Source organism: Lacerta agilis, chromosome 8 (genome assembly GCF_009819535.1).
Source record: "Lacerta agilis isolate rLacAgi1 chromosome 8, rLacAgi1.pri, whole genome shotgun sequence".
Lineage (NCBI taxonomy): Eukaryota > Metazoa > Chordata > Lepidosauria > Squamata > Lacertidae > Lacerta > Lacerta agilis.
The window spans coordinates 13,778,517-13,806,284 of NC_046319.1; the positions used below are offsets into that span (position 1 = coordinate 13,778,517).

The following is a 27,768-nucleotide window of genomic DNA, read 5'->3' on the forward strand; positions in this document are numbered from 1 at the left end:
TTTCCTCCTCCTCCTCCTCCTCCTCCTCCTCCTCTTCTCTTGTTTTTACAAGGAACATTCTTGCTCCAGCTAAATTAACTCACTAATATTCTATGCTCTTTCTTCATGCAAATCCCAGTATCATTTAATAACATCACCTCAGGGTGGCGGTGGTATATGCTACAGCATCTCGTGCTATCTCTTTTAATAGCCGCTATAGTTTATTTCTTGAATCACATTACGGTGTCGGGGGGAAACGTACAAAAATTCAACTCTGTTCAATTGAAGTGTGAGTCATGGAAGTTTAGGAGGACCAAAGCTTTGTTGATTTTTCTTTTCTTTTCTGTTGGCGGCTCTGAACCAACAGAGCTAAAAGATTCAAAGGCATGCAGTCTTTCCGTGAAAAGCATTTCCCAATATGCATTCATGTAGAGGAAAACTGGAGAGGACACTGAAAATATCCTCTCGGTTCCTGCTCTTCCTCCTCTGTTGGGCACATATTCCCTTATCTGTTTCCTTTGGGAGCTAGCCATAGTTACCTGTGCATTGATCTTAAAGCTTACCATAGCTATCTGCAATTCAGAGTCTGCAGCTAGGTTGGAAATGGGTCTGCAAACTCTGGTTTGAGCGAACCATGGTTAGGATTAAAACTGGTGGAAATGTAATTCTGACCACCATACATTCATTTCATAGTCATCGTTGTTGCCTGCAAAATGGAGTCTGCAACCACAGTTGGAAAAGGAGGGGCAGGGGTCAAATGAACAAGAGGAGAATGCCACTCTGTGAATGTAGGAGCTGGTGAACCTGCAAGGCACTTCAAATTCTAGGTGGCATTTAGAGTAGACAAGGGCTATGTGACCAGTTTGCACACTGGAAGAGTAGTCAATCACATATTCTTAGAATCAAAGAAATTCAAAGTAATAAAGCAAGCATTTAACTCTTGTTGCCAAGATGCTAGATTTCAATCAGAAGTGGGTGTGTCCATTCCACCCTTTAGTCATAGTTGTTCTGCAGACTTTACCTCTGGGGGAGGCCAAAGGCTGCACAATGGTGCTTAGCAGCTCAAGGGGACAGCGGAACAGGCCTGAATAACTCCTGGTCCACCCAGCTGAAGGTGACAGACCATGTGTCATATATACTGGCTCACGGTGGGCTCAAGAAACCTCCCTGTCTCACTGCCTGCCTGGGACAGCAAAGAACAGAAGGGTTCTGTCCAACTTCAGTGCCCAAAGTTCTGCAGGCCTTACCTAAAGAAGAGAAGAGCTGGTGCACTACAATCAGACCTATTGTTCGTGTGTATAAGTGGAAGACTCTGCAATGCTTGGGATTCATGTTCACATAGTTGGGTTGGTTGCAACTTCTCAACCAGCAGCCAGATCCTGTGCCCTCAACATCAGCTCAACCCACGGGCACTTTCAGGAAAATCGTGCCATGAAAAAAACCACTTGCTGGTTTCCACCGACGAAGTTGCTGAGAAAGGCTGAGAAACTCTGTGTGTGTGTGTGTGTGTGTGATTTTGACACGCCAGCTGGCAACTCTACATAAGGCCCCCGTCCCTGGCATGCAAGGGGATGGTTTTGAGGACTGTGACAATGCTAAGCTGATAAAACACACTAATAAAACTCTTAAGCTGATAAAACTCTCAAAGGTTGCCCCAGCCCTCCCTCTCTCCCCTCCCTTTCCCATCTAAAGATGGACTGTTCAAATTCAATGGGGGCTGGTGCCCATTGGGACTGGTGGGGTGTAAGGTAGGGAGCCCAGCGGTGAGTGGAGCCAGAGCCAATGACAGGCAGAGCCAACTCACTCCAATGTTGCCTTCATCCTCCTTGCAGTTGTGTTCTACAAGGGGCATCACTGAGACTAAAGAGGGGGAATGTGACAGCCAGGAACTCTCTCTAAGAGTGTACAGCAAGGAGGGGCTTGGAGGAATCAAGACTGAAGCTGGCACTTGCCCATATGGACCAGCCCCACCACCACACCTTCAATTATTTTTGGCCTCCCTCGTGTATCTCTGAAATGGAGCGAGGATGACTCCTGAATTCTGATCTTCGCTCTCTGCAGTGTACAGGTCGTGCTGCTTGATGTAAGCTCGAACTGCGTCTGGCACCAGGTATCGGATGCTCTGGCCCCTCCGCAAGGCTCTCCGGATCTTGGTGGCAGAGATGTCGTTGGCAATCCACTCCTGCACTAAGTGGATGCTTTCCTTGTGCTTCCACAGCACCTCGGATTCGTAGATGAATTTCTGGGCGTCATTCCCCACCCTGCTAATGCACACCATGCCGTGGTTGGCCACGATTTCCGCGATGTCTTCTGCTTTCCAGAGGTTGGGGACTGCAAAGGACTCCAAGATGTCTGTCCCACAGAGCAACTTCAGCTGAGGAGGTACATCTAGCAAAATGGGAGGGACAGGAATTATTATTGGGTTAGGAGTTCTGCAGCATTTCCCCTGGACCTAAAGCCAGAGAGCTGTGTGTCCCTGGTGCGAAAACAGTGCCCCCCCCATCTGCACTACACATTCAAAGCAGTGTCATGCCATTTTAAAGAGTCATGGGTTACCTCGAAGAACCATGGGAGTTGTAGTTTGTTTGTTAAGGGTGCTGAGAGTTGTTAGTAAGACCCCTATTCCCCTCACAGAGCTACAATTCCCAGAGTTCCCTGGGAATTGGGATTGATAGTTAAATCCTTTTGGGAACTGTGGCTCTGGGAGAAGGTCTTCTAACAACTCTCGGTACCTTCAACAAACTTCACTTCCCACAATGCTTTGGTGGACTGAACCATTCAAAACTGCACTGATTTTAACTACTGATTTCAACACCACACTGGTGTTTTCATTTCTTAGAATTTCCGAGCGACGCTGGGTACGAAATGGCTGGCTCAGTACAATTTTGATATTAAATGAACCTTTTGTTAGGGGTTGATTCCGGCTGACGGGGACTTGCCTGCCCGTTTCCCGTTTCCTCTTCCGCCCCGTTTTGCTCAAAGGAGCTACGTCATCAAAGCTGTTAGCGAGACATGAACGTTTCAGCTTCTGCTGGTGATACCTGTGACACAAAAGGATGACTTTAAAAAGCGAAAAGAGGGAGTGGTGATAATGTTTTTATCTTTCGGATCCCTTGAAAAAAAATATCTCCCCATTCTTATCTATTGCAAATACAGCACCGCATGAACACACAGCACAACCTTCACCAGCCTGGCTGCCCTCCAGATGTTTTGGACTCCAGCTCCCATTAGCTCCCGCATACCATGACTTCGCTGCTTGGGGCTGATGGGAGCTGTAGTCCAAAACTATCTAGAGAGCAGCAGGTTAACGTAGCACATCATAGACAGCTAACGTAGCACTAACGTAGCGCATCATAGACAGCTCTCTACCCCAGATTTAGAACACACAAGAGGAGAACAGATGGTTGCAGGGGGGACTTACAATCTAGAATCAGAGAGAGGGGAAGCAGCAAAGTAAGGGGAGAGGAATGGACGCAGGGCTTCCATTTCTGTTGCTGCTGGAGATTGATCCAGCTACCTGGGATTCTGCATGCAAAGTATGGGTTCTACCACTGAGCTACGGCCAACTCTTCAGACATAAGAAGCTATACTATTGTTGTTGTTGTTGTTATTATTATTATTATTATTATTATTATTATTATTAACAACACAACAATAATATCACCATTATTGAACATTTGTTTTTATTTCTATTTTTAAAAATGTTTTTATTAAAATATTTGCCATAACTAACAAGAGTACATTCAATGTCTCTTTTTTCAAATCGTGGATTCCTTCATACAGGTCAATTACAGTCAGTTTGAGACATTTTTGAGATATTTCCAGTCAGTTTGAGGCAATGTGGGATTGAAGGGGGGGGGGGGTCAGAGAAGTGGGGGGAGGAGAGAGGAGAAAATAGAGAGGGAGGAAAGAAAGAAAAAGGGAGGGGGAGGAGAGGATTATTAAGCATTTACGGTATATCCCACCCTTCCTCCCTAAGGAGACCAGCGTGGCAAACACACAAACAAAAAAACCCATAGTGTTGCAGGGGGGGGGGGAAACCCCCAACTGCTAGCACATCGTAAAGCTAAACAGGGTCTGGTATGGTTTCAAAACAATGAAAACTTCTAAAAACATTGTCTAAAAGTAATTCAAATACAGATGCAGGCTGTGAAACATCCCCACTAAAAAAGCTTGTTGGAAGGTTGGCCGTATACTGAATCAGATCCTTGCTCCATCTAGCTGAGTGTTGTCTACACTGACTGGCAGCGGCTCTGCAGGGATTCAAGCAGGGGACATTCCCAGCTCTACCTGGAGATGCCTGGGATTGAACCTGGGACCCTCTGAATGCGAAGCGGGTGCCCTACCGCTGAGCTACAGTGGCACACACCCAGCCCTGGCGATACCTGAGGACTTTGATGGTCTCTTGCCATTCCTTTTGGTTGCTCTCCCAGTCATCCACTTCCACCCAGTCGGAGCTCTCCGTCGCGAGCCTCGCCATAGTCACCCGGTGCCTGGCACTGATGAGGCCTTTCTTCTTGTACGCGTCGCCCACAGGTGAAACGATCCCTTTCACCACTTTGTATCTCCCTGCATGCAACAAAAGCCAAGAGCCAGGGGGTTGGGTTGTTGAAATAACCTAAGTGTTTCAAGAAGGCAACTCAAAAGGTGAAGACTTAACAGCTTCCCAAGGGGTAGCTCAGCTGAACAATATTTTGCAGATTATTTGTCACCAGCTTTCTTTGCCCTCTCCCTCCTCCCTACTAACCGATAAGACAGGCATAGGCAAACTTGGTCCTCCAACTGTTTTTGGACTACAACTCCCATCATCCCTAGCTAACAGGACCAGCGGTCAGGGATGATGGGAGTTGTAGTCCCAAAACATCTGGAGGGCCGAGTTTGCCTATGCCTGTCTTATCGGTTAGCAGGGAGGAGGGAGAGGGCAAAGATAGCTGGTGAAAAATAATCTGTAAAATAAAATAAAAAATGATGGGGGGGAAAATGATGATAGAAACCAGCAAACTATTTCAGCTATTTCTGTATTTGACTGATAAAGTAGGAATCCGAGCTGGTCCTCAAAGGAGCAGCTGGGGTTACCTGTTTCGTGCAGGTGGTCTCTTGCCAGTTCGAAGAGTCGGAGGTGCATGTTGGTGATGGGGTTGAAGGAGCCGCAGGCCAGGAGCACCACTTCGGTCCTGTCGTCCGAATTCTCCATCTGACTTGGCTGGATCAACAGATGCAGAGGGAAGGCTGAGTCAATGCCACCGCACGCTGCAAGCGAGGAGACGGAGGAGCTTAGGTTCAGTTTCAAAGGAAGCAATTATATATGTATATATCTGAAATACAAGAGGCTAAGCAGAAGTTACCGTCAAGAAGACGCACAAAAGGCTGCACCAACAATCTATCTCAGTACCAGGCAGCTTCCTGTGCTTTTGTGGGTTGAGCTGGTACCTTGGTATTCAAACTTAATCCGTTCTGGAAGTCCGTTCCAAAACCAAAGCGTTCCAAAACCAAGGTGCGCTTTCCCATAGAAAGTAATGCAAAATGGATTAATTCGTTCCAGACTTTTAAAAACAGGTATCGGCAAACTCCGGCCCTCCAGATGTTTGGGACTACAATTCCCATCATCCCTGACCACTGGTCCTGTTAGCTAGGGATGATGGGAATTGTAGTCCCAAACACCTGGAGGGCTGGAGTTTGCCTATGCCTGTTTAAAAACAACCCCTAAAACAGCAATTTAACATGAATTTTACTATCTAAAGAGACCAATGATCCACAAAATGAAAGCAATAAGCAATGTACTGCAGGCACACAATCAATCAATCAATCAGTAGCTGAACTGGGTTCCACACAGTCACAAAAACAAAACAAAAAAGCCGCAAAAAAACACAAAACAAATAGCAAAAACAGACAGACCTCAGCGTAGCACTCAAAATGGAAGTGTGGAACTCAAAATGGAGCACATTCGGCTTGTGAAAAAAGTTTGCAAACCGGAACACTTACTTCCGGGCCTGCAGTGCTTGGGTTCCAGGTTGTTTGAGTACCAAGGTGTTTGAGAACCAAGGTACCACTGTAGCTCATCAGTTGGGAAATCTGCTTTTGCGTGAAGGAGATCCCAGGCCATTTATTTATTTATTTTACATGCCACCTTTTGTCCGAAGATCACAGCGCAGTTTACAACATATAAACACTAAATACATAATAATAATAATAATAATAATAATAATAATAATAATAATAATAATAAACATAAACCCTTTCCTCATGAAATAACAGGTAGTTGTCAACGAGAATAAACAAGATGTTCATTCTCCCGTTCAAAAGGGGCAAGACAATTAGTTGCAACCAAGAGATGCATCTGAGCTTGTGACACAGATGAGTGATGTGAAGCTGTTGCAACTTCAGTGTAGGAGAAAAATTCATCTCTCTTCTTTCTTCCCTTCTAACATTGTTTCCTTTACTTTCAACCTCTTACTTTTCTGCTCTTCTTTCCATCCTTTTCTCATGTCACCACTTGCAAAAATCTAGCATGGGGATTAAAACTTGCACAGGGAACTATAGCTCTACTGCACTGCGTTCCCACAGTTAAATGTGCAAACATTATGCAGACTCTTACCAATTTGTAGCCGACAGCTTTCCAATGTTGCCTTGTAGCTTTTTGCCCCTTCTCTAGCAAAATCAGAGTAAATTAAGCAAAATACGAACAATTTCAGACATACGCAACAAACAGGAGAAAATACACCTGTTTTATTCAAAACCAGCTGCAGAGCCCAGCTTTCTCCATCGCTACCCAGGCAGTAAATAAATCACTGAGAATTCCAGGAGGGCCTTAAAGAAAACACACTTTGGTTATGCTACTTCTGAACAGGAGAAGGAGGTAATCTGTTTTGGATTGGGCCCTATCCCACAGGCCACAAGCCCTGGACTCCCACTTTCAAAACTGCCCTTTAATCTGCAAACCTAAAGTTCCACTATTTGTTGACTGATTTTTTTTATTTCATAAAATTCACATGCTGCTTTATTGCAAAGCAAGCAAATCTACCAACGTCAAAGCAGTGCACTGAGGTTCCTACAGTGGGGGGGGGGGAGGGGAATAATAATTAAGTGCCAAGAGAGTTTTGTGGTTGAGGCAGCTAAGGATAAGGTAAGGCAAGGGATAGTCTCGTTCAGAGATGGGGATCCTTGCCGGTCACTCCCGAGTGTTTACTGGACTCTCAACTCCCACCAGCCCCGTCCAGCAAGCAAGGGCACTAGGCAGGGATGATGGGAGTTGTAGTCTTCGGAGCTCCTCCCCAGCTGGAAACGTGGGAATGAATGAATGAAAGCGATCCTGTAACCTGACCGAGCGATCAGCTGAAAGCTCCCGGGCAGCAGGCCTGCACCGGGTCGCCTGCCTTTAGGGCAGTGTTTTTCAACCTTTTTTGGGCAAAGGCACACTTGTTTCATGAAAAAAATCACGAGGCACACCACCATTAGAAAATGTTAAAAAATTTAACTCTGTGCCTATATTGACTATATATAAAGTAATTCTCTTGAATTTTTCAATTTTTCCCACGGCACACCAGGCAACATCTCGCGGCACACTAGTGTGCCACGGAACAGTGGTTGAAAAACACTGCTTTAGGGGAAGGAGAAGCGGCCGCGTGGGCCGGCGATCCGCGGAGTGCGGGATAAGCGGGGGGCTTGCGCGGGCCGCGCAGAGGGCGATCCAGGGGCCGGAGGAAGACAGCGGCGGCGAGAAACCCCGACCACTGCTGCTGCAGAGAGGCTGCAAGCGGCGGCTTGGCCAGGCGGTGCCGAACCTCATCGAGGCATCTGGTGCTACTGGTAAGGTTAAAACAGGGATGAAATGGCGAAGGGGCCGAGTTCCCTAACGAAACTGTGCCGGGGCTCTCCACTGGGTGGAAACTGTCAGTTTTTCCCCCTCTCTCCCTCCTCCTTGTAGATTTCTGTAGATGAGGAGGAAGACTCAGTCCTGCTCATATGAACTCCTCACATACTCAGGAACACTGCCTCCCTTGGATGTTGTGGATTTCTAAATATCCAATGTATGCAATTATCACCCCACCTCCACTCTAATATTAAATATACATACTATTCCTCCCCTCCCCTCCCCCCGCCATCAGATGTCTCTAACCATAACCACACACATAATCTGCCTTGTGAGGTAGAAGCGCTCTGTACATGCTCAAGAACTTGTTTCTGAGAAGCCCTGTTTTAATTAAATGTTAGTTATATGCCATTATGTGCTCCCTGAGGAGGCAGCGGCCAGCTAGATGCCTCTGGGGAGACCCAAAGCATGACCCCAGAACAACAGCACAGGAACCAGTATCCTGCTTCCTACATGGAGGGAGAGCATAGCCATTATGCGTAATGATATCCAGTTGTAGAGCATAAATGTCCCGGCTAGTATCCACTTATGCCCTCTCCTCCATGTTTCGATCCTCTTTTAAACCTGGTGCCCTCTGGATGTTTTGGACTACAACTCCCATCAGCTCCAGCCAAGCATGGGAGCTGTAGCGGGAGGCGCCTGGAGACTGACCCCCAAAAATCTGTAAGGCCCCGATTTGGGCAAAGAACTGGTATTTGGGTGGGCTTCTGGTCTTGTATTAAAATTCCAGAAGAATCAACCCACTGATCCTAAGGGAAGAATCTGCTCTTCCTCCCCAGGTTCTCGGGAGATCCGCTATGATCCATTTCTGCCTAGCTCACACAGCCTACCACTTCAGCCGATGGCTCCCAAAGCGTCACCGACTCAGACTGTAAGAACCCTTATCTTGGGCGTACTGTACCAGATGTCTTGGGCTGTGCTGGCTAGGGCTGTTGGGAGGTGTATCGTAGAATCATGGAGTTGGAAGGGATCCCCAACGGTCATCTAGTCCAACCCCCTGCAATGCAACATGTAGTCCGATGCATCTGGATAAGCGCCGGGCTGGGGAGAGAAGGCTGGTCAAATGTTACCCGACTGCAGCGCCAAGCTGCTCCTTGGTGACTTTGGTGGTTGGGTTGCAAGAAAAAGAACCTGCCACTTAACACGCTGCTTGCAAGTGACCGCCAGAACTCTGGAACTGCGGGAGATTTCCCCCAAGGGTTGGCAGGTGACAAGTGAGCACTGGGACCAGCGGGGCGGAAGGCAGGGAGCCAAACAATAGGTGGGGCCAGAGCCAATGACAAGCAGAGCCAGCGAATTCTAGTCCCCCCCCCCCCATCCTCCTGAGGAAAAGCTGAGGTTGGTGGGACAGCACCCCGTTCACCCTATTGGATCAGCCTCCACAGATAGCAGCATGGTGCAGTGTTATGAGTGTTGGGCTAGGAGCTGGACAAGGCCAGTTTTCAAATCCGTGTTCAGCCATGAAGCTCACTGGGTGTGACTCCGGGTGTGTGTCTCCACCCAACCTACCCCACAGGGTTGTTGTGAGGATAAAAATGGGGAGGAAGTAAACCAAGCACGCCACACCTAGAGGAAAGGTGGGATATAGATGCCATAACATTAAAAACCGCCATTTTTTTTTCTCCCCCCCCCCTTAGGCAGTTTGCTATATTTGCCCTTGGAATTGCTGCTTTCATTTTCCAGCTCTACGTCTTGCTAAGGTACAAAGCAAGGGGCATTGCTTTTGTTGTTGTTTTAAAAAAATCCACTTGTCTTGCTTGCGACGACTCTCAACACCTTTGCGTACCTTCCAGAACGTGGGGGGAGCAGGCTGGAATATTCCGAGGTGGTGACGTTGAGAAGAGGGAGCTCGCAGCCTGGCCCATGGAGATTTTGGAATTGGTTTTGGGTGCCTTTTATTGGTTTAAATCTCTGTTGGCAAGAAGGCTATCGAGTCTTTCACCCCTTGATGGGCTGAGGGTTCAAACTCCGAACCTGAAGGCTGAAAATTCAACGGGAAGCTGCTGTGGGACTGTTTTGGGGTTACGTGGACAGCTTTAGGGACTCTGGTCACCAGGCCCTGTGTAAGGCACCGTTATGATAGGGAGGAAGGTGTATCAAAAGCAGAAGGAGCCCATCTTCCAGGTGTTGCTGGACTACAACTCCCATCGTCCCAAACCATTGGTCATGCTGGCTGGGGATGATGAGAGTTGGAGTCCAGCACCTTCTGGAGGGTGACCCAGGCTCCCCATTCCTGATGTAAAACAGCGGTAGAGAAACATTTTCAGCTCGAGGGCCGCATCTCCTTCTGGGAAATCTTCCAGGGCCACATGCCAGTAGTGGGCAGAGCAACAGATGCAAATTTTACATTTGCACCACAGGCTAGTTTCTGCACACACTCACACGCTATCCAGGCAAGCAAGAGGCATGAACAGAGTGGAAGGACACACTCCAACCAGGCAAAAACACTCAAGGAAGGTCAGTGAGGGATGTGGGCTGGAGAGAGGGTGTGTTGTGTGGGCAGGGGATGCTTGAGGCTCAGAAAGAGATGGAGGGGCACATTTGGCAGAAAGGATGTGGATTGCCTTCTGTTTAGATCTCCCAACAAGCGCTGTGCAAAAGTAATTGAAGAACTGGAGAATCCCTGCCTAACATCTTGAGAAGTCGGTTGCAGGAAACGACATTGGTCTAGCTCAGGTGCGGGAACCTGTAGCCACCCAATGCCACTGGACTGCAACTCCCATCAGCCCCAGCAAGCACAGCCAATGGACAAGGATTATGGGAGTTGTAGTTCAGCCACATCTGGGGGGACAAAACGCTTTCCCAGTGGTATAAGGCGAGCTACCCCAGGAGGTAGTGGGACTGAGAGAGAGAGAGGCCTGAGGAGATGCATTTTGCCTCTAGCCTGAGTTGCAGTTGCAGAAGGTCCAAGGTTCAACCTCACCCCACTCCCGGCATCGCCAGTTACAAGGTGGTGGGGAAGGCCTCTCTCTGCTTGAGCCCCTGGAGAGTGGCTGCCAGTCAGAGCAGGCAACACTGGTTCAGATGACCAGATACAAGGCCGCCTCCTGTGCTCCTAACCTGCACTCCTGGCTCTGTGCTGTACAAAAAGGCAGGGCTATTTGTATCCTAAAACTGTAAGTACAGACATCGATAGCCAGCACAGAATTTAGCATCTAGAGAACCCACAGCTTCTGATTAAAGAAGATACATGAATCAAGTTTCTAGCTCTTAAGGTGGCCGAGGCAGGTGTAAAAGTGCAAGGATGAAGCCAAAAGGGAGACCAGGACTTGCCAAGGGAAGAGCTTTGTTGCCCTGAACTAGCATGAATTAATGCAAATAATGGACAAATATATGAAATTTGCATAATTTATACAGGTGGAGGAATTAAGCTTTTCTTGGCAAAGCATTGTAATTACCCTGGTGCAAACTTTCGGGTGTGTATACATCCCAGGCTATATCTGAAGAAGCAAATATTGACCTAAAACGTTTGGTTCAAAATCCTCAACCCTTTTTTTCCAGACCTAGATCATCTCATTACTGTGGTCTGCCCCTCCTCTACAATCTGGTTGGAAGCATCATCTTTACGTTCTTCACCATTGGTGAGTAAACCGTGGTTTGTCTGGCTCTCTTTCCATTGCCTGGTGGGCTGAATTATGTGCCCAAAAGGATTTTGTTGATCCACAATTTGTGTGTTTTTTTATATGTCAAGACTAGTAAGGGTGCAATTTAAGGAGTTGTATACTGAACGCAGTTGAGGGTCTCTCAGTGCACAGCACGTGTGCCAAATGGAGGGTTTGCACGGGCAGAGGGCACCACCTTGGAGTTGTCGCTCATTTGCACACTCCATTTGGGGGCCTTTCCTTGAAGCTGCCCACTGTCATCAAGGTAGTACTGCGAGCAAATATTGGGAATCTAGGCATGCATCACTGCAGAATTCTGGATTAAGCTGTGAAACTCATTGCCACAAGAAACGTGGAATGGAAGCCAGCATTTTCTTATTTTTAAAGCTGCTAGGTAAATCTGTGGCTGTTAGCCAAGGCAGCTGGAACTTGGAGGTTTTGTAGTTCTGTGATGTGTATGCGTAGTTGAAATATCCTACAATTTCTTGAAGCATAAAACATAAGCCAGCTGCTGAACTCTGCATGCAGTAGATCCCAGGTTCAATCCCCAGCATTTCTAGGTTGGGCTGGGGGGTGTCCCCTGTCTAAAACCCTGGAGAGCTACTGCTAGTCGCTATAGACAATATTGAGCTACATGGACTAGTGGCCTGACTCTGCAGCTCTCTGTGTTTAAATCAGCCTTTTATTCAGAACCATGAGGACTAGGATTTTACTTTGTGTTTAGGGGAATGACCATAACTCTGTGGCAGATCGTCTACTTTGCATGCAGGCAGTCCCAGGTTTGATTCTTGACATCTCCAGGAGGGATGGGAGATAACCCAGCCTGAAACCCTGGAGAGCGGCTGCCAGTCAGTGTAGACAATACTGACCTAGATGGACTAGGGGCCTGCCTCCAGCTAAGGCAGCTTCCTAACTTGCTACATGACCTGTCAACAGCCCTGCATCCTGCCTGTCTCTGTGCAAGTGCATTTTTAGCACTCTTAATTCTCCCCCTCCCATCTTTTCAGGGCTGGCTTTGCTTCTGGTCATGCTGGAACCAGTTCCATGGGAGCTGAAGACCACTTTCTTCATCTTTGGGGGTGCCTCTTTTGCAAAAGGAGCTTGCACCATCATATTTACTGCCTTAGCCACACAATGCGTGAGTAATTGCTGATTCTGTTATATTTAGGCATGCCTAAAAACAAAAGCTTGCCCCACCCCTCAAGCTAGCGGAATTAAGGGAGGCTTTTGGGTGGCCCTGGGACAAGGGTGGTGCTGTAGTCTTAAACCACAGAGCCTAGGACTTGCCGATCAGAAGGTTGGCAATTCGAATCCCTGTTGTTCGGTCCCAGCACCTGCCCACCTAGCACTTCAAAAGCACGCAAGGTGCAAGTAGATAAATAGGTACTGCTCCGGCAGGCGCTGCTCTGGTTCACCAGAAGTGGCTTAGTCAGGCTGGCCATATGACCCGGAAGCTGTCTGTGGACAAACGCCGGCTCCCTCGGCCTATAGAGCAAGATGAGCGCCGCAACCCCAGAGTCGTCCGTGACGACACCTAGTGGTCAGGGGTACCTTTACCTTTGGGTGGCCCTAACCAGAGGTCCTACACAATTTGTTTTAAAATGGAATTCTGGGCTGGAGGAATTCCAAGTTTTGTTCCCTCATATAAGCAGCTCTTGAGTTGTTCACACAGTTTTTGGAGCTCAAGGGCTGCCTATATCATAGCTCAGTGTTAGGGCACTTGTTTGCATGCAGAAGGCTCAGGGATCAATCCCCAACATCTCCAGGCAGGGCTGGGAATGTCCCCTGTCTGAAAACCCCAGAAAGCTGCTGCTAGTCAGTGTAGACATGTTGAGCTGGATGGACCAATGGTCTGAATCAGAATAAGAAAGCTTCCTATGTCATAAGGGAAGGGCTGTAACTTAAAAACTCTTTATTACAGTTAAACCGCAGTTCCCGAATGCCTCTGTTATCATACGTTTCGGATCCCGGATGGCAAAAACCTGGAAGTAACTGCTCTGGTTTTCAAATGATTTTCGGAAGCCGAATGGCTTCCAGGGAGTCCCCCCCCCCTCTTCCCCTCCATTGACTTCGCCGACCACCCTTTGATCCTCGGTTGTCAAATGTTTCAGAAGTCTAATGGTCTTCCAGAATGGATTACATTTGACAACCGAGGTTTGTCTGTATTTCCATATATTTATTACTTGATCTGCAATCTGACTTGGGAGTAGGCTGTCTTGAAGACAGTGGGACACGCTCCCAATACAGCTGAAACTTGAAAAATTAGAATATCGTGTAAAAGTCCATTTATGTAAGCAATTGTTTTCATTAGCTACTGGAGTTTAATATATGAGATAGACTCATAACATGCAAACCGAGATATGTCAAGCCTTTGCTTGTTATAATTGTGATGATTATGGCGTACAGCTGATGAAAACCCCAAAGTTGAAACTGTGAATTTGGGGTTCTTATCAGCTGTATGCCATAATCATCACAATTATAACAAATAAAGGCTCGACATATCTCGTTGTGCATGTCATGAGTCTATCTCATATATTAGTTTCACCTTTTAAGTTGAATTACTGAAAGAAATGAACTTTTCCACAATATTCTAATTTTTCGAGTTTCACCTGTACATGGGGTTGTTATTCTGACCCTTATGTGATCTCACTAGATTGCAATTCTGCGGATGGGACCTTCTCATTAAAAATTTTTTTTTAAAGCTCCTTTTCTAACGAATGGACTGTTGTGTCTTCCATAGGCAAAAACCACCCCTGAGCTTTATTACTTATCAGTGACTCTCTTGGTGAGCAGTCTAGTATCAACCGGTAGGTATCATGCTTCCTCTTTGTGCTAAAACAGCCTTCCTCTTCAACTCAGTGCCCTCCAGATATTTTGGATGACAACTCTCATCAGCATGGCCAATAGTCAGGGATGGTAGAAGCTGGAGTCCTATAATATCTGGAGGGCCACATGCTAAGGTCAAATTAGGCTGTGACATTAAATGCATATTTTTTTAATTTTACATGGCAGGTTTTTTGGTTTAAACATGAATAGCATCCACTTTGTGGATTGAAACTATTCAGACTGCAGCAGGCATGAAGCAGAGATTTAAGAGATCTGCAATGGTGGTCTGTTTGTTACTGGGCCACATTCAAGGTGTTACTATTGGCATATAAAGCCCTTAACAGCTTGGGGCCAGTTTACTTGCAGAAGCATCTTATCCCATATGCACTGACCTGACTGCTTCAGTCTGCGGTACTCACACTGCTACAGGTTCCACTTAATACTTGTTCCGCAGTTGTAAAAAAATCATTTTTATTTTTTTAGTGTGGGGGCACCAATAGTTTGGAACTCCTTGCCTATTGACACCAGGCAGGCACCTTCACTGTACTCTTTTCAGTGCCTGCTTAAAACATGCTTATTTAAACAAACCTATCCAAAAGCTTAGATGCTGGTGTGTTCCATTTTGGGAGTTTTAGCAAATATTTAGGCAAAAGAGAAAAAGGAAGTTGCATGTACCCTTACGCATACACACAAAAGATTGGCTTTTCACACGTGCACACACACACACAGTTGTTTTTTCACTATCATGAGGACTAGTAGCTTTAACAAATGAAAAGAAAGCTGAAATGTTTTGGGTCTGTCTTGATATTTTGCACTTGCACAGCAAATTCAAAAGTGTGCTATCTTTTATTCTAATGACATCCCTCCCCACCTTATAGCATTTTTCTCTGTCCTGGGACTATTTTGGCTTGTGAACGTGGTTTTTCCTGGCTTGATACTGAACAAAGAGACTAAGACGGGGATCTGTTATGAGCCAGTCTCCGAGTGTGGCTGCCTCTGGCACATCTGACCTGCAATCCGCCAGGGGCTGGATTCGTCTGCCCCTACCACGATGAGCGCCCTGCTAAACTGCCTTCAGTTCTTTCCCTCTTTTCGAAATGGACTGATCTCTGCAGCAGGCACAGTGGGAAGATCTTCAGATCTGGGGATATTCATAGCCGAAGATTTTAACTATTCATTAAGCAGCCTTTTGAGGTGCAGTAGGTGGGGGAGTCGTGGCTTTTGGGATTTTTTTTAAAGGATAGCTCTGGGAGGCTGTTGGCTTTCAAAATCTTTTTGTAGAAAATTCTACTATTTTTTTAAAAAGAAGAATATTTTTTTAATAAAAAAAATCCACAGATACTTTTTTTGTGGGGAGCAAAACAGTATGCCCTCAAAGCTTTTTCCTCCTTTTGTATGTGTACTCCTGACTTAATGTAGAAGCTCCTCGCAGCAGATTAACTGGGAGAGGGTTGCTATGGGAACGGGTATGGAACAGGAGACAGAAGAAGGAGATGCTCCAGAGCTCCAGTTTCAAAGTGAGGGGAGTAGCCAGTTCTCAAGTCAGCCGCTTTGATCTTTAAGGGTTTAAGGGGATGTTTTTAGGAGGGTGCTTTCTTCTGCTCCCCCCCCCCGGCCAGGCTGAAGGGACAGGCAGCTGTTTTAGAGGCGATCTGAAAATTCCCTTTTGCGGAGCAGTCTGTTAAAATAGTCAGATTGTATATTCCTGGGAAGGGAGGCTCTAACTCTCCAGACAACGGCCTGGCTTTAGGGTGTGTGCTTGTGTGTGTGGAGTTTAGTTTGCTGCACAAATGGATTATTAAATTATATGCCAAAATGGCTTCTAAGCGGATCTCTTCATCATGTGATCAGACTCCACAGTACAAAACTGGCATCACCTATTTGTTGTTGTTGTTGTTGTTGTTGTTGTTGTTGTTGTTGTTGTTATTACCCCACCCATCAGGCTGGGTTTCTCCACCTACTGCAGCAGTGGTCAAACTTTTCCAAGGAAAGGGCCACATTCTTTCTTCCCTGGGCAAGCTTTGGGGGCCATGTGCCACTGAAGGGCATGGTCTGGGGCAAAATATATGTACAGGCACGGGCAAAAAAGTGGATGGAGCAATGGATGGGGCTGTTACCTTTATACAGCAGGGTTGAGTTGCTGTGAAGAGGAAACCAGAGTTACATATAAATTAAGAAGGTGCTATTGAAATTAGTAATATGTAATAAGTTTGGATTGGAAATTGATCTTACTCTGCTTTTTAAAAAGCAGCCAGTCTAGTGATCAGCAATGAATGAGGAGCTAACTCCTGTAGAACTCTGTCTCCCGGGTATTATCAAACCTCACATTTGTTTCACGATGAATTTGAAAGTATTTAGGAAGCCTTAAAAAAGTTTCAAAACCATTTTGTCTTCAGGAATGGATTAATTTAAGCAAAGTTGCAATTCTGATCTAGTAGTGTTAAACGATTCAGAGTTAGATCATGTCAGAGTTCCTATGCAAGATTTTTGATTACCCCAGGGAACATGCAGTGCAATCTTTTTACTGTAAAATGGCTTTGAAATATTTTATTGGAAGTGATTAATAAATGGAATTAAATAAATCCTGAGCATGCTTACACAGAAATCACCCTTGTTAAGTACAAGGGGCCTTAAAAAGTGGAAATTAAGATTTCGCTTAAACTATTCATCTCAGCCCAGTGACTCTTAGACAAAATAGAAGCAAAACATCTGGCTGTTTCTGATTTTGGGTTCCTTTATAATCACACATCCTGATCTTGTATATTAGGGGTGGCTAGCCTGTATGATTCTCTAGAGGTTGCTGAACTACAACTTCCATCAGTGGGGGCAGGATTGGCCATGTAGCTGACACATACCCCCATGCATCAGACCCCAACAGCAACCCAAACATACAGATTTTCTCTGTGCATTGTATCCAATGCTAGTCCACAGCCAATGTGGTGCAGTGGTCAGAATGTCAGATGAGGACCTGGGACACCTGGGTTCAAATCCCCACTCAGCCACGAAGCCTTTGGTAAGTCACAGTCTCTCAGCCTAACCTACCTCAAAGGATTGTTGCGAGGAAAAAATGGGAAAGGGGGAACGAACTTTGTACGCCACCTTTGAGTTCCTTGGAGGAAAGGTGGGATATGAATACAGGGAAAGTTTGGCAAACAGTGTGGTGTACTGGTTAGCGTGATGGACTAGGACCTGGGAGACCAGGGTTCAAATCCCCACTCAGCCATTAAGCTCACTGGATGATTTTGGGCCAGTCACTGCCTCTCAGCGCTAACCCACCTCACAGCATTGTTGTGGGGCTTAAATTAAGGGGGGAGTATGTACAGAAAGGGTGGGATATAACTGCTATAATACTAATGGTAATAATAAAAAATATGAGTCTTACTCAGAGTAGACTGTACACAGAGTAGAGCCATTTAAGTTTAAAAATGTGAGTAATGTAGTTCCACTAATTTCAGTGGATCTACTCTGATCAATTTTTGCCAGGAAGAGCTTTCACCTGCTAAATGTCTACATGTCACACTGCTGTAAAAGGTACAGGAATGTGGCAGGCTTAAAAACAAACAAAAAACCTCTCCTACACTCAGCCTTTCAGAGAAGTTGATACCAATTATTCACCTACAGAGAAAATGCAGCCTCATGGGGCCCCATAAAGAAGTGGGCTGCAGATCAACAGAATGACCCCACATACACACTATTTCCACTGTGATGGATTTTCTGCCAAATGTACCACAAGGCAGTTTCAAGCTGGCTGGCACTAAAGTACTTTTGTGCTCCCCTCTGCACCTTAGAGTGACTTCCTGCAGCCTGCTGAGCCACATACAGGAGTAGCAGATTAGATGCACTACAGTATTATTATTTTAAAGGTTCATACAAAATCTTAAAGCACAGACTTCCTCTACCTATGTCTTACAACATGAAGACATCTCTCACCTCCCACCCACAACGCCCCCTCATTACCTATATTTCACCATAGCCTTGATTATAGGGAAGGGCTATAGCTCAGTGGTAGAGTGTAATGCACAAATAAGAACCTAGAGTCAATTCCCAGCTAGGGCTGGGAGATACTCCAGCCCCAAACCCTGGAGTGCTACTGCCAGTCAGTGCAGACAATACCAAGCTAGATGGGCCAATAGCCTGACCCAATATAAGGCAGCTTTCTATGTTCCTACATTAGTAAGGGCTACCAGGTAATAGCATAGAATCATAGAACTGCAGAGTTGGAAGGAACCTCAAGGGTCATCAACCCTCTGCAATGCAGGAATTTCAGCTAGATTATACATGAGAGATGGCCATTCAACCTCTGTTTAAAAGCCTCCAAGAAAGGAGAATCCACCACTTCTCATGGCCAGTGTCGAACAGGTCTTGCCAAGTTCTTCCTGATGGTTAGTCAGAATCCTCTTTCTTGTAACTTGAAGCCATTGGTTCAGGTCCTACTCTTTGGAGCAGGAGAAAACAAGCTTGCTCCATCCTCCATGTGACAGCTGTTCAGATATTTGGGGATGGCGATTATTTCTCCTCTCATTCCCCTCTTTACCATGCTAAACATCTTTTTGGCATCGGGTGAAATCCCTCTTCATATCTCCAGCCCTTTGCCCTTGTATTTATAACTTATAGTTTTATTCCATGAACTGTCCTGGGTTCTATGGCTGAAGATCACACATATAATTTTAAGAAATGCATCCTCAGTTGCCCATTCTTAATTTTAGCCCTTTCTGAAAAAAGGTGCCACACTTTTACAGCTGTATGCACGTGTATATCTCGACTGGATACACCCCCGTGAAGGCAGGTTAAAATTGGCATTCGCCATCACTCACAATCACGCTAAATATGAACAATATCAACTTATATTACCACCGCAATACTTTCTTCCTCCGGGGTCATTCAAGGATCCCCTGACTTCACTACAGCCCCGTCCCCTCACCGGTTCATCAATCGCCATTAAGAATCCCTGCTCTAATCCAAAACAACTCACCCACCCCTCATATCGCGACCCCATAAGGTCCCCTAAATGGGCTCTTACCTGTTTGGAAGGCGCCTCTTCCCCGACAGATTCCGGCCAACAACACTTTAGGGACGGAACCGAACTGTGCGGGTTTGGCCGCCTGCGGGGGCACAGTATTGCACGAGTACCTCCGGGGAAGCTTCTTATTGGTCGCGGGCGCCGAAAGAGGCGTCGTGTCCGTCCCTAGGAACAGTCCCCCCGGCACACAATCTTGAAACCGGAAATGGGAAGGGTTTGGGCTTTTGAAATAGAGGACCCCGTTGCCTGAAGAAAGAATGTGATTGGGGGAGTTGGGAATGTCGGTTTTCTAGAAGGCTGAAGGAGTGTGGATTATTATTTGGGGTAAGGGGCATGCGGGGGGGGGGGGATAACGTGGGGTATGTAATAAGAGAAGCTATTAGTGGAAGGAGGATAATAGGGGTGGTGGGCTATAAGGAAGGGAGGCCGCCTGCGGATCTGGGAGGGGGCTTTGAAGGGTTTGGGCTGGGTCGGGGAGCCATTTTCAGCCCATTCCCTTCTGGGGTGGGGGTGGGGGATTGGAACATGCCAGCTGTGGGCGGGGCAAGAAGTGTAAATTCCACCTTTGTACAGAAGGCTGGTAGTTTGTGCACACACCCTTCTCCATTCGGGTAAGCAAGGAGGATTACGGTACTGGAGGTGCAAGGGGGGAAATCCGTCCATGCAAAAAGGCTCAAGGAGGGTGCGATGTCGGGGGTGGGGGTGTGCGGCTGGGGGCCAGAGGCTTCCCACTCCTGATTTAGGATAAGGTTTAGCACCCTGGAGAGGTCCGGGGTGGGTGTGCTCGCGGCCCCAGCTACAAAAGAGAAGGGGCGTGTCAGAAATGGTATTTTGTGTTAGTGGGATTGGCTCCCAGTTTATTGTCGCTGGGCCCCTCCTAACATTTTCCTCCTCAAATTAATTGTGGATCAGGGAATTGATAGAGGAACTATGTTTTTAGGTGGGCCTCAAAGGCTTTTATTTTTATTTTTCCTCTGTAGCTTTCAGCGGCTCATGTAGATTAGATTACATAGAGGACGTTCTAAATTGTTGATAGCATGCTGAGCTGTCTGACTGGAGTTGGTTTTTGCTTATTTTTTACAATATCATGAAGTATGCTTGCATTTAATATTTTTTAGATGTCATTTGGATTTGCTGTTTTTGTTATTGTACACTGATTTGTGACTAATGTTTCTTTAAAATTCAGATAGGGTTTGTGTGGCCAAATGGGGATTTGAACCCTGGTCTCCAAGGGCCAGCCATCTAACCACTACTCTACCCTGGCTTTCAGAGCCAAACTGGCTGTTTTCTAGAGTTTGCTGAGTGTCCCCTCCCCTATTTAATTAGGAAATCTATTTATAATTTTAAAACACATTTTATAAACTGGGGGGGGGGGGACATGGCACCCCTGAACATATTGGTCCTTGGTGTGAAATACTTTTGCACTAGAAACTAGTAAACCAAACATCCTGGTAATTTTTTTAATTAATTTTGCTTCCTAGGGTGAGGTGAAGGGGAAGTAAAATATGGGTGGGGTTTCTTTGCTTCTTTGTACTGTGAGAGGAACAGTGTCTGTATGCTTACATCGCAATGTAGCTGAAACAAATTCCAAGTATGTTGGAAAATGTACTTGGCCAATAATAAATTATTCCTATTCCTATCATGCTACAATAATCCCCCAATACAATATTTTCTTCTTTGAGCCTCTCGAATAGGATGGGCATGTTTAAATAAAGAAGATGATATTTACCTTTGTACTAGAGCAAAGTTATTTTATGCCACTTTCGCTATGTAACTAGCCTGCTATATTCTTTTAAGAACATAAGAGAAGCCTGCTGGATCAGTCAATGGCTCATCTAGTGCAGCAGCCTGTTTTCACAGTGTCCAATCAGATGTCTGTCAAAAGCCTGCAAGCTGGACATAAGTCCAATAGCACTCTGCCCACTTGTGATTCCCAGCAACTGATATTCAGAGGCATGATGCCTCTGATAGTGGAGGTAGAATATAGCCCTGGCATCCCCAACCTGCGGCCCTCCAGATGTTTTGGCCTACAACTCCCATGACCCCTAGCTAACAGGACCAGTGGTCAGGGATGATGGGAATTGTAGTCCAAAACATCTGGAGGGCTGAAGGTTGGGGATGCCTGATATAGCCATTGTGACTAGTGGCCATTGATAGCCTTGCCCTCCAAGAATGTGTGTAATCCTCCTTTAAAGCCATCCAGGTTGGTGGCTGTCACTGCCTCCTGTGGGAGTGGGTTCCACAATTTAACTTATGTGCTGTGTGAAGAAGTACTTTCTTTTATCTATCCTGAATCTTCCAACATTCAGCTTCATTGGATGCCCATGAGTTCTAGTGTTATGAGAGAGGGAGAAAAATCTTTCACTCTGCACTTTCTCCATTCCATGAATAATATAACTTATATCATGTCACCTCTTGTTTGCCTTTTCTCTAAAGTAAAAAGTCCCAAATGCTGCAATCTTTCCTTATGCGGGGGGCGGAGAGGAGGTGTTAATCCATCCCTTTGATCATTTTTGTTGCCTTCTGAACCTTCTGCAGCTCTACAGTATCCTTTTTGAAGTGAGGTGTCCAGAACTGCGCACAATATTATTCCAAATGCAGTTGCACCATCAATTTGTATAACATTGTTGTGATATTGGCAATTTAAATAACACACACCACATGTAAGTTTCTTGTCTCTTTCAGGTGGTCTGTTATGCACAAAATTTGAAATGGCTTCAAGGGGAACAATTGAGACCAGTAAGTTGAAACAGAACTTGGAAGAGCAACTGGATAGACTAATGCAGCAATTGCAAGATCTGGAGGAGTGTAGGTAATAAATGCCATCCTGAAATTGACCAATCTGTCACAAAATCCTTGTGTTAATGCCATGTAGGGCAGGGCAGCCATCTTTTTCTCCAGTCTTTAGCTGTTTTTAGATGGATGGGATGATGTTATTGGAGGCTGGCCTATCGGCGAATGGGGCACAGTCCCACTAATGTCAGCCTGCTCTTAGTCAGACCCTACCTTGCCTTCTTACATAGTACTAGTCCAGGGGGTGGGACTGCCTGCCAGCTTCCTCCTTCATAATCTCAGTATTGCCATTGTAGAACTTAGCAGGGAGGAGGATGTGGACAAAGCTAAAATTAATTGAGTTTGGTTCCACCTACTGTTAGGCTCTATGCCTTCTGGCCTTCCAGTACCAATGGGCACCAGACACTACTGGGTGATGCATGCACTCATTTGGATTTCGTCCTTTTCAGACATCCTTTAAGGATCTTCCAAGGGCAGTGCTTCATGTGGCATGCCAATATGTTGTGTTGCTGTTGTTAAGAATGTAAGAAGAGCCCTGCTGGATCAGACCAAAGACTTTTCTATTCCAGTATCCTGTTTCCCTTGGTGTCCAATTTGATGGCTTTTGGGAAGCCCACAATCAGGACATGAGGACATTAGCTGTCTCCTGTTACTGTTCCGCGGTAACTGATACTCAGATACGTACTGCTGCTGAACCTAGAGGTAACGTAGCTCAGTACTGCCTACACTGACTAGCAGCAGCTCCACACTGTTTCAAGGTGGCCTAGTAAAATACTGGCATCATTAATTTTGCGAGATGGGGAAAGCAGCCCACTATTAAGTGGGATGGATGTTGGAATATAAGGCTATCAGCAGCTACTGGTTAAATAAAAAGGCCAAAGCTTAGTGGTAGAACATGTGATCTGTTTGTAGAAGGTCTCAGGTGGTGTAGTGGTTAAGAGCGGTAGACTCGTTATCTGGGGAACCGGGTTCGCGTCTCTGCTCCTCCACATGCAGCTGCTGGGTGACCTTGGGCTAGTCACACTTCTCTGAAGTCTCTCAGCCCCACTCACCTCACAGAGTGTTTGTTGTGGGGAAGGAAGGGAAAGGAGAATGTTAGCAGCTTTGAGACTCCTTCAGGTAGTGAAAAGCGGGATATCAAATCCAAACTCTTCTTCTTCTTCAGGTTCAATCCCCAGCATTTCCAGGTAGGGATGGGAATGTTCCCTGCTTGAAACAGTGTAGAGCTGCTGCCAGTCAGTGTAGACAAAACTGAGTTAGATTGACGAATGGTCTGATTCGGTACAATGCACCTTCCTATGTTCCTATGTAGAGGCCTAATGTGGTTAACCTTTGGCTGAGTCACAGTGCTTGCTCTTATTCAGAGATGATCTGGATGCAGATGAGTATGAAGAGACCAAGAAAGAAACCCTTGAGCAGCTGAGTGAGTTCAATGATTCCCTGAAGAAGATCATGTCTGGAAACATGACATTGGTAGACGAACTTAGTGGGATGCAGTTGGTGAGTGTTTGGAGGGGACTTTTTTAACATAGTGTTAAACACTGCATTATGACATTGGGTCTCTCACTCAAAGGGAGAGCATCTGCTTTGAATGCAGAAGATCCCAGGTTCAATCCCCAGCACATCCAGCTAGGGCTGGAAGAGACCCCTGCCTGAAACCCTTTGGAGCCACTGCCAGTCAGTTTAGGCAATGCTAAGCTATACTGAGTGGTCTGACTCTGTTTAAGGCAGCTTCCTATTTCTTAGGCGAAAGGACATAGCTCAGTGGTAGAGCATCTGCCTTGCATCTAAAATGCCCCAGGTTAAATCTGATCATCTTTAGATGGGCCTGGGAATGCCTCCTCTCTAAAACTCTGGTGGGACATTGCCAGTCACAATGCTGAACTAGATGGACCAATGATGTAATGCAGCTTCCTATACAGGTAACTTGCATCTTTCGCGAGGGTTTTAGCTTGTAATCTTCCTCTTCCAGGCTATACAAGCGGCCATCAGCCAGGCTTTTAAAACCCCTGAAGTCATCAGGATGTTTGCCAAAAAGCAGCCAGGGCAGCTGCGGACAAGATTGGCAGAGGTAAAGATGTTTTATCGCCTTTTTAAAAAGTGTACATATGTGAAGTATGTTTAGAATCATTAGTTCATTTCATTTATAATCTGCTTCCCCTGATTCATCCCAATGTGATCTACATATTTTTTGAAACTTGCAAATCTTAAACAATATTTTATACTGATTTGCAAAGATGAGAAGCTGGGAGTGTTAACAGCATTGCCTAGTCCCGGGCTGGGCAGACTAAATTATGAAAACTAATTTGGGGAGGGAGGATTATTGGTTGTTCTTGTTTTTGTTTTTATTATGTATTTTGTGCTTTCGTGTTGTGATTTTATCTTGTGAACCGCCCTGAGACCTGCAGGTATAGGGTAGTCAGTATACAAATGTTAATGAGAATAAGAAGAAGAAGAAGATTTAGGCAGGCTGTAGAAGCTTTGCTTTGATTGGGAGCTTTGCCCCATGCAGTGCCTGTGAACTGGTTCATACAATCACATGGAAATGTGTGATGGGAGAACTCTGCCCAAGGAGGGATGGGGAACCTGTAACCTGGACAGGTTGTTGCTGGACTACAACTCCCATCATCGCTGACTGTGAGCCATGCCAGATGGGGCTGATGGTGGAAGACAGCAGTCGATCTTTTCTGCGGCTGACACTTAGCGGATGCCACAAATTTCTTTCTCATGGTACAGAAATAATGGGTGTTAATTCCTAAGGGCTGTGTAAATCTTCATACATCAGATGCATAATTAGTGTCATCCACCCCCACTTCCTGGTTTTCTCTTCCCCTTTATAGATGGACAGAGATCTGATTGTTGGAAAGTTGGGACGGGACGTCTATACTCAGCAAAAAGTGGAAATTCTTACCGCTCTCAGGAAGCTTGGGGAGAAGGTACTAAATTTGCTTGGCATGCCCCTCATGGGGCTATAAATGGAATTGCGTGGATTACACACGTTGTGTAGCACTAGTCTTATACCCTGCTGCAGAATCTGCACAGAATATTACAGAATTGGATGTTTTTTCTCTACACCACAACACTATTTAAGGATTTGTCTGGAGTCTTGAAGCTATGAAAGCTTGACTGGAAAAGTTTTCTTGTATTAGTTATATCACTTTCATTTTAAATGTTTAAGTGATATTTAAAGTTTCATGGTCGACTCATCTTTATTTCTTTCATTGTGTTTACAGCTGACTCCTGATGATGAGACTTTTCTTTCAACAAATGCAGGAGCTGCTCTCAGCCAGTTTGTGAGAGTTTCCAGTGACCTTGGTAAGTTAAAGAAAAATCTCCCCATGCCTCTTTCCTTGATCATGTGTGTCAAACTTCTCACAATCAGGAGAAAAGAAATGGTCTCTCATCATCCTTAGTTCATTACTGCAGCTCATCTGCTTCCTCTTCATTAATAGGCATGGAGGTTGGATTCACTGCCATATAGCATGAAAATGAGTGTAACTTAAATAGCATTTTTTCCAATCCAATGACAGACTGGTTTGACTTTATTCCAAATGATGCTTATCAGTCCCAGTTAAAACATACAACTTGATCCTGTAGATCAGCCTGGCAAAATCAGTCAATGAAAGTAAGTAGTAAACACATACCATATTGGCCCAAATAAAAGCTACACTTTCCTCCCAAATTCCAACCGTGAAAAGTTAAAGTGCAGCTTAAATTTGCGACCTTACAAAAATTGGCTTTTACGATATTGCTGCTGAAACAGACATACAGTAAAACGGAACAAAAAAAGTTTTATTGCCGATTTGCAAGCTTGAGGCTGTTGTGCAATTAATTCTAGTCATTCATTGCTTTCCCCGTATTTTACAGTGCAGTACAGTATTGATTTTTTAAATTTGCATTTATGGTGCTACGAACAGATGTTTAACCCACTTGTGGGTCCTCTCTAGTACCCGTAGAATTTTCTTCTACATTTGCCATTTACGGGTGTGAGTGCCTGCAGAATTTTAAGGGAGCGGCTTATATTTGGGTATTGTCTTTTTTTTTCTTTTTCCCCTTGAATTTTAAAAGTGTGGCTTATATTTGGGTGCGTCTTATATTTGGGCCAATACGGTAAATAGTTGCCTGCCATCTTACCTGCATATGACTTCCTGGCAGTGTTGTACCGATAATTGCTTGGGAATTCTAAGAAACCCCCAAATCAGTGCAGCTTAATGCAGTTTTGAGATCCATGGTTAAAATCAGTGGTTTTGAGATCAGTGGTTAACATCAGTGCAGTTTTGAAATCTGTCATTTAAATCAATGCAGTTCAGCCCACCATTGTTTCTTTGTTGTTTTTAATTTTGTTAGTCTATTAAATGTATAACAAACTCACAGAATATTCTAAGAATTCAACAAGGGAGGGGAACAATTGAGCATGGTCAGGTTTAAGATAAGGAGATAAAAGATATAAAAGGAAAATATTAAAAGAAACTCGTACAAGAGAGGCAATATGGTAGTACTGTACAGTGGTGCCTCGCAAGATGAAATTAATTCGTTCCGCGAGTGCTGTCGTATAGCGGAAATTTCGTCTTGCGAAGCACGGTTGGAGGAAGCACATTTTACGAAAAAACAAATGTTGCGGCCATAGGGAAATTCGTCTTGCGAGTCACCCTTTCGTTAGCGAATGCCTTTCGTCTAGCGAGTTTTACGTCTAGCGAGGCATTCGTCTAGCGAGGTACCACTGTATTCCAAGTTACGAAAGACTTAAAACAGTGGATCAAAAACTCATATAAGTGCATAATGTTCTATTCATATATTAAAAATATAAATAAATTTTACTATCAAATACCTCTGTGTGTTATTAGTATGGCTATATAAATTTATACTTGTAATTGTTAATCCATAATTATTTGTTGGAGGCTGGATGTTGCTGATGGAATAAAGGCAGGATTTTAAAAGTCCCTCTTTTTCATTAACTGCAGGATCAGGCGATAAGGTCTTCGCGCTGGCAAGTTTTGAGGTAGAGAAATCAAAGCAGTGAAAGCAGGCTACATTCAGCTGCATTGGATCTGGGGTTTTTGTTTTTTTACCATGTTGTATTTGTGTGTTTCTTACAAACTTTTTTGTAATGCTCTTTATCTTAACGGCAAGCTAACCTACAATGAAGACCGTTTTTGAAGTGCCCTTTTTGCGAGCTGGGCTGCATAAGTTCAGAGGCTAAAAACACTAAGTGGTACTTTTTAAAAACAAGGAAATGAAACCAACTAACTTAATTGTGTAACCTTTTGATTGTATGCGTTGTGTATGTATTTTCCCCACTTTAAAATGTGCATTTCTCTAGTAAAATGTTTTCTCTATTATTTTTGTTACATGTGATGGCAGAAAGCATCTCTCTTCAGCAGCTCTTGGTGCTTGATGGCTGTGTGAGTTCAGTTGTTTTGCTGGAATAGTTTTTTTTTTTTAAGTGGGGTAGGGGAGAGAATGTAGCTCTAGTGTGGAATGCGACACAGTTTTGCTTGTCTCAAAACAAGCCAAGCGCCCTCCTGCCCTCCCAGTTTCTCTTGGGAGATGAATGGGCAGCATTGTGTCTTCCGTGTCTTGATTGGCAAACAATAGCAGCCCTGTTGGGAGCTTTCTGGGCCAATTTAACATTGTGGACCAGAATGACAGGGAACGCAGTCAATAAGCCCTGTCTCTGG

General features: G+C 45.2%; 2 protein-coding genes across 3 annotated transcripts; one reads left to right on the forward strand and one right to left on the reverse strand.

Annotated features, from left to right (window-relative positions):
* Positions 1-1,467: 1,467 nt before the first annotated feature.
* On the reverse strand, positions 1,468-19,411 carry NMNAT1 (nicotinamide nucleotide adenylyltransferase 1). The gene is made up of 5 exons (XM_033156230.1): positions 19,298-19,411; positions 5,056-5,229; positions 4,365-4,548; positions 2,881-3,020; positions 1,468-2,367 (listed from the first exon to the last, which is right to left on the reverse strand). The coding sequence occupies exons 2-5, from the start codon at positions 5,171-5,173 to the stop codon at positions 1,961-1,963; spliced, it is 849 nt and encodes a 282-aa protein (XP_033012121.1). The 5' UTR covers positions 5,174-5,229; positions 19,298-19,411; the 3' UTR covers positions 1,468-1,960.
* Positions 19,412-19,493: 82 nt separating this feature from the next.
* On the forward strand, positions 19,494-27,426 carry LZIC (leucine zipper and CTNNBIP1 domain containing). Of its 2 annotated transcripts, none has more exons than XM_033156231.1 (7): positions 19,494-19,621; positions 21,983-22,109; positions 23,455-23,590; positions 24,063-24,161; positions 24,931-25,026; positions 25,324-25,405; positions 27,052-27,426. In XM_033156231.1, exons 2-7 carry the CDS (start codon positions 22,009-22,011, stop codon positions 27,108-27,110), a joined length of 573 nt encoding a protein of 190 aa, XP_033012122.1. In that variant the 5' UTR covers positions 19,494-19,621; positions 21,983-22,008; the 3' UTR covers positions 27,111-27,426. The 2 variants fall into 2 exon arrangements, with proteins under 2 accessions (XP_033012122.1, XP_033012123.1); XM_033156232.1 differs by lacking the exon at positions 19,494-19,621 and adding an exon at positions 19,834-19,908.
* The last annotated feature ends 342 nt before the right edge of the window (positions 27,427-27,768 follow it).